Consider the following 6036-nt stretch of genomic DNA (forward strand, 5'->3'; position numbering starts at 1 on the left):
AGGAATTTATTCCTCACTTGCATTACATCTCATTGCATCTCAGCAGGACCCTCAGTGTGAATAATGTGGGTGTGAGGAAGCAGCTCAGCTGCATACAAATGGGTTAAAGGAAGGAAAGCAGCTGCATGGCCCAAAGCCACAAAGCAAGTCAGGACTGAGCAGAGCTGGAAAGAAATTGATGTGTTTAGTTCCAGTTTGTGGTGGGTGCCAGTAAAGCGTTTTGCTGGCTGCCTGGGGAGAACAGGTGGCAAATCACCACCTCCTCGGGACTATCTGTGCAATAAATTAGAAACATAAGACCTGTTTTTAACCTTCAACTTCAAGAAGGACACAGCAGTCTGTGAACGGACCTGACCCATCAGCTCTAAGTCAGGATCCAGAAGATTTAGCCTGTTCCTCCAAGTAGTTGGGGCAGCTGGACAAGGGGACTTTGCAGTGGTGGGGACACGAAGGGGAGCATCCTACCTAATCGATGCACCGCATGGACAATCGTAGAACCACTTCCGATCCCAAGAACTTGATTGTTCTGCAAATCAAAGAGAGACAGAGCAGAGCTGTTACTGGGGGCTCAGCACAACAGCTCTTCTGCTCTTCCCAGCAGACTTGACATTACAAACACATGCAAGAGGATCCTTGCCCAGAGACACAGGCCAACACGTGGTGTCTTAGCAAGGAAGGGCAGACACTGTGCCAGAGAGGGCACAACCACTGTCTGACCTAAGGGATTTTAAGCAACTTGCCCTCTCCTTAAAGGACTGTGCTTGCTAAATATCACCACAGTCTGACTCCCAGGGTGTTCAATGCACACTCACTACTGGTTGCTGGCACTCCATGCACCCTCTCCTACCAGAAAGCTGGGAGCTTCAGACAATACCACAAAGGAAGAAGCTGAAACAGCCTCAAGATAACATCTCCCAAGGAAGCCACACAATGAAAGCATGGGTTTGCTGCCAACAGTATTGTTAGTAAACAGTTCAGAGCACCGGCAGCCAAAGCAAAGAGCACAGCAGCTGTTCCTAGAGTATAGTAGGAGCTCCCCCCAAAACAGAGTATTTAACTGCCTATATGAGAGTCCAGCAACGCTTCTGAAAGATGGGTGAGCATGGCAGCATATGTTGAAGGAGATCACATTTTAACCACAGCTCAGCCCTGGCCTTTCTCTGCTTTTGGTCGCTTTGAAGAAGGATCACTACTGTTACATCAGTAATACAACTAAGCTTCTGAAAGGTGCTGCAGGCTGAGGGTGGATGGGTGCAACTTTGTTACCTCTCAAGAGGATGCTCTGCATGTAAATCCCAGTTTATTATCACCTCAGTCTCCCACCCCCTGAGAGCTACTTGCAGCCTCTTGCACTTCCCATTTTCAATGTACTTCCCTTTCTTTGGATGGGATCCAAAGCTTAACTGGACTTAAGGAGGCCCAATATCACTACAGAGACCTCAGATGAGGAAGACTTCAAGCCAGCCAGAGATGCAGGCACAGAGCTGTTATGCATTATCTCTTGGACATTAGACAGATCTCTCGATGTGCAGCAAATCCAGAGTTCAGCAGCTGTGGAAAAAGCCACACCTACAACATTTAAACCAGCTGAAACCTTACTGGCACGCAAGCTTGCCTGGAAAGGTGGAGCTCAAGGCAGGTCACGCTCCTCTAGAATTAATGACTTCCCTTGATTCTGCAGGTTAAAAGCTTAAAAAAAACCCAAAAGTTCTCCAAAGCCCAGCACACAACCAGGGCTGCTTGTACCCCAGCCTTCGCCAGTCACTGTGACTCTGCAAAAGATGGGGAAAGCAAGAGATGGCAGCTGCAGGCCTGCAAGGTTGCCAGCAGAAACCAAACAGCTCCTGAGGTCTCTCAGTGTCACCTGCCTGGCAGGCAGAGCCAAGCGTGGTCAGCCAAGGAAGGGGCAAGCAAAGCTGCATGGAGGTCAGCAGGTCACGGGCAGTACCGGTGTTTCCAAGAGACTTGTTTCCACCCGGGAAGAGGCTGCTTCTTCTCTTTGCCCTCATTTCTAGAGGGTGGGACAGCTTCTTGGAGCAGCTGGATGCCCTAAATGGATGGGGAAAGCCTCAGCATCGGCCACTCTAATGAAATAGGAAGAGCTTACAAGGATCCCAGCCCATCAATGGCCATAAACTTAAAGGCCACCAGTGAGGAGGGGTGAAACACCCTCCCTCAGGTGATGGCAAGACCTTGGCCTAAGTGGGTTTCCCAGAAAAACAGTTTAAGTCAGTCTAAACTGGTGCTGTTCCAACCCTTGTCTTATCGAAGTTCCCAACTCTCCCTCCTCAGCTCCAATCGCAGCCAGACCAGAGGAAAAACCAGCCAAAAAACATCCACTTCTAAAAAGAGGGGCATGGCAAGTGTTGGCAAGAAGCAGAGAACATGGTCAGCATGCAAAGGAGCAGGCCCAGATCACAGCACTGAGGTGCAGCACCCTATGCAAAAAAAAAAGGACATTGTAGGTTGTTTACTAAAACCTCAGCAAACAAAAGCAAGGCACTGAGCCACGGCACAGCTGAGGACACACAAATGGACTCCACGATTGGAGTCAGCAGCAGCCAGAGCATTGTCCCTGCTAACCCAGGGGCTGAGGAACACTGCCCAACACTGGAGATGCCAACAAGGCCATCGAGTGGCTCTCAGCAGCACCACATGGGCAGGCCAGTCCAACAGAAGTTTCCAAGAGTAGGATTTACATGGGCAAAGAGCAGGAGATAAATACAGTGCAAAGCCCCAGGTTTCTTCTCATTAATGCTCAGCCCTCTGGGGCAGCAGACCCTACAGCTCTTGCCTATCTTTTCACTTCAAACAGAGACACAGGCAAGGCCTGCCTTCAGGGGAGTTGTATAAACACAAAGCCAGCTTTCCCCAAGCAGCTTACGGCTCTAAAGCCCCGTGCCAGCCCCATCCCTCCAAGCCATCACAGTAGGACAGCCTGTGGTTTCTGAGGTTGGTTGTCTTGGTGTCCACTCCAGTACTGAGGGACTCTGCTCCTGTGACTGCCTGGGGACAAGTGTTGCAGGTAAATACAGCAATCTGGCTTTAATTTAAAAAAAAAAAAAAAAGGTAATAAAAGGTTTTTCTGTCTTAATCCCCCCCACCCAGAGGTTTTCTATCTGCTACAGGCAGCGTGAGGAGCTGTGCAGGCACAGATAGGGATGGGTGTGAATGAGGATGCCAAGCAAGGAGCCTGATCTAGTACCAGTATCAAGCCCCCAGTGCCACAGGTTTACAGCACAGTTAAGCAGGAGATATTTGTCCAGCATAACTGGACTCTGAAGTCAGTGGCATCTCCCACATGTCCCTGCTGTGCAAGAAAGGAAGGGAGTCTGAAGCTTTGCTTTTGGAGATTATGTTGCTCTCTCTGTTACCAGCGATAGCTCTAACTACCAAACACAAAACTATCTGTTACAAACAGTAGCTGTGCCCTGACAGTGCAAACGGAAAGGGACACAGGTTTTCTGACAGTTGAAACCTCTGCACTCCTTCATGGTGAGGTGATAAAAGGTTCTTCTGTCTTAATCCCCCCCACCCAGAGGTTTTCTATCTGCTACAGGCAGCGTGAGGAGCTGTGCAGGCACAGATAGGGATGGGTGTGAATGAGGATGCCAAGCAAGGAGCCTGATCTAGTACCAGTATCAAGCCCCCAGTGCCACAGGTTTACAGCACAGTTAAGCAGGAGATATTTGTCCAGCATAACTGGACTCTGAAGTCAGTGGCATCTCCCACATGTCCCTGCTGTGCAAGAAAGGAAGGGAGTCTGAAGCTTTGCTTTTGGAGATTATGTTGCTCTCTCTGTTACCAGCGATAGCTCTAACTACCAAACACAAAACTATCTGTTACAAACAGTAGCTGTGCCCTGACAGTGCAAACGGAAAGGGACACAGGTTTTCTGACAGTTGAAACCTCTGCACTCCTTCATGGTGACTGTAACCTGCTTCTTCACCTCTGCCTCAAGCCAAGGTCCATGGCAAGCATTGCAGTATCACCCCGTCCCCTGCCTATTTTTACTTAATCAGCATCACTAGCCAGGCACTGAACTTTAATCAGCTGGGACATGGCCAGAAACATCATGCTAAGTTTGCTTGACCATAAAGCAGCACAAAGACCAGCTATTTCACTAGGAAAAGTCCAAAATGAAGAATTACAGTTTAGCCCAAATCCAAGGCACACCCCATTCCTGATAACAATGGTTGTGCCTCAGCCCCACGCCTTGCAACACAAGTTCTTCCTCCTGCAACCCCTCATCATGCAACTTCAGGGCTTGCTTTTGATAAGAAAGGGGCATTTTCTGCAACTGCTGGTCCCTCTCCCCCAGCTCCCCCGCCCCACAGACAACTTTTGGAGGGGCAGGTCTCAGGCAACACGTGGCTGTGCTCTCTGCAGGCAGGTACAGACTGCTCAGGGGAAGAAGACGCTGCAAAACAAGTGAAACATTGATGGGACACCAGGGAAGCCACCAGCAACTAAGCCTCAAGATGCCAACCCAGAAGAGGGAAGTGGTGAGGAAAAGGGAATTTTTTTTTCCCCCAACTGAAAACTTCTACCTCCTTGGCAGAGACTCTGCCAGTTTCACCACTGCTGTTGCAAAAGAACTTGCAAACATTGCGATAAACGACCCCGTGACTTTAACCGTTGATCTTCCAAGCATTCCCAATCAGCCCCTGACAACCCGCAAGCAGCTCCAGTCCTATTTGGCCTTCAAGGGGTTCATGAAAGCCCTTCGGTGCGTTTGCTTCCCGGCACAGGACAGGGCACAACCCCCTGGTTAGGAGCTGCTGCTCCTCGGGTCCTTGGACAGGGTGCAGCAGTGGTACAGCCTGAGCTTGGAGAAAGGAGCAGGACACGGGGTTAGCCTGAGCTCCCAGCGCAGCCCAGCTCGCAGGGGGGTGCACAGTGAAAGCTGAGAGCTGCGAGACATGAGCCCAAACTCGGGGTGCTCGGTGCTGAGCCGGGCAAGGCACGGAGCGGCTGCCCGGGAGGTGCGTGCTGGGCATGGGCAGAGGGCAGCGGGGAAAGCAGTTTTCTCCCTTCTGCCCAGGCTTAGGGAGCGCAGCCCGAAGCTCAGCGGGACCGTCCGTGCGCTCGCAGCGATCCTCATTGCCCTCGGGGACCGTCCGTGCATCCCTGAACCCGCCCGTGCAACCCAGAGCCCCTCCGTGCACTGGGGGAGTCCCTGCACCCCTGGGGTCGCCCCACGCACTGAAAACTTCTACCTCCTTGGCAGAGACTCTGCCAGTTTCACCACTTCTGTTGCAAAAGAACTTGCAGAGCAAACATTGCGATAAACGACCCCGTGACTTTAACCGTTGATCTTCCAAGCATTCCCAATCAGCCCCTGACAACCCGCAAGCAGCTCCAGTCCTATTTGGCCTTCAAGGGGTTCATGAAAGCCCTTCGGTGCGTTTGCTTCCCGGCACAGGACAGGGCACAAGCCCCTGGTCAGGAGCTGCTGCTCCTCGGGTCCCTGGACAGAATGCAGCAGTGGTACAGCCTGAGCTTGGAGAAAGGAGCAGGACACGGGGTTAGCCTGAGCTCCCAGCGCAGCCCAGCTCGCAGGGGGGTGCACGGTGAAAGTTGAGAGGTGCGAGACATGAGCCCAAACTCGGGGTGCTCGGTGCTGAGCCGGGCAAGGCACGGAGCGGCTGCCCGGGAGGTGCGTGCTGGGCATGGGCAGAGGGCAGCGGGGAAAGCAGTTTTCTCCCTTCTGCCCAGGCTTAGGGAGCGCAGCCCGAAGCTCAGCGGGACCGTCCGTGCGCTCGCAGCGATCCTCATTGCCCTCGGGGACCGTCCGTGCATCCCTGAACCCGCCCGTGCAACCCAGAGCCCCTCCGTGCACTGGGGGAGTCCCTGCACCCCTGGGGTCGCCCCACGCACTCGGGGTGCCCCTGCACCCCGGGGACACTCCGTGCACTGGGGGTGTCCCTCCCTCCCACGGCTGCTCCGGGCACCCCAGGGACACTCCGTGCAGTGGAAGACGCCGTGCACCCCTGGGGTCGCTCCATGCACTTGGGGGGCCCCTGCACCCCTGGG

The 6036-nt window shown here is 52.9% G+C and overlaps 2 protein-coding genes across 2 annotated transcripts in view; one reads left to right on the forward strand and one right to left on the reverse strand.

The window, feature by feature from the left end:
• Positions 1-833, reverse strand: part of RPIA (ribose 5-phosphate isomerase A) — a 12542-nt gene extending 11709 nt beyond the window's left edge. The window contains 2 exon segments of the mRNA XM_009995618.1: positions 466-664; positions 813-833. Of these exon segments, the coding sequence (XP_009993920.1) occupies positions 466-664; positions 813-833 (220 nt within the window).
• Positions 834-4481: 3648 nt separating this feature from the next.
• EIF2AK3 (eukaryotic translation initiation factor 2-alpha kinase 3) overlaps positions 4482-6036 on the forward strand; it is a 56958-nt gene continuing 55403 nt past the window's right edge. The window contains exons 1-2 of the mRNA XM_009995619.1: positions 4482-4729; positions 5275-5403. Coding sequence (XP_009993921.1) covers positions 4482-4729; positions 5275-5403 — 377 coding nt within the window. The remainder of the gene's footprint in view (positions 4730-5274; positions 5404-6036) is intronic.

The sequence above is a fragment of the Chaetura pelagica genome, unplaced genomic scaffold (genome assembly GCF_000747805.2).
Source record: "Chaetura pelagica isolate M959 unplaced genomic scaffold, ChaPel_1.0 scaffold34, whole genome shotgun sequence".
NCBI lineage: Eukaryota > Metazoa > Chordata > Aves > Apodiformes > Apodidae > Chaetura > Chaetura pelagica.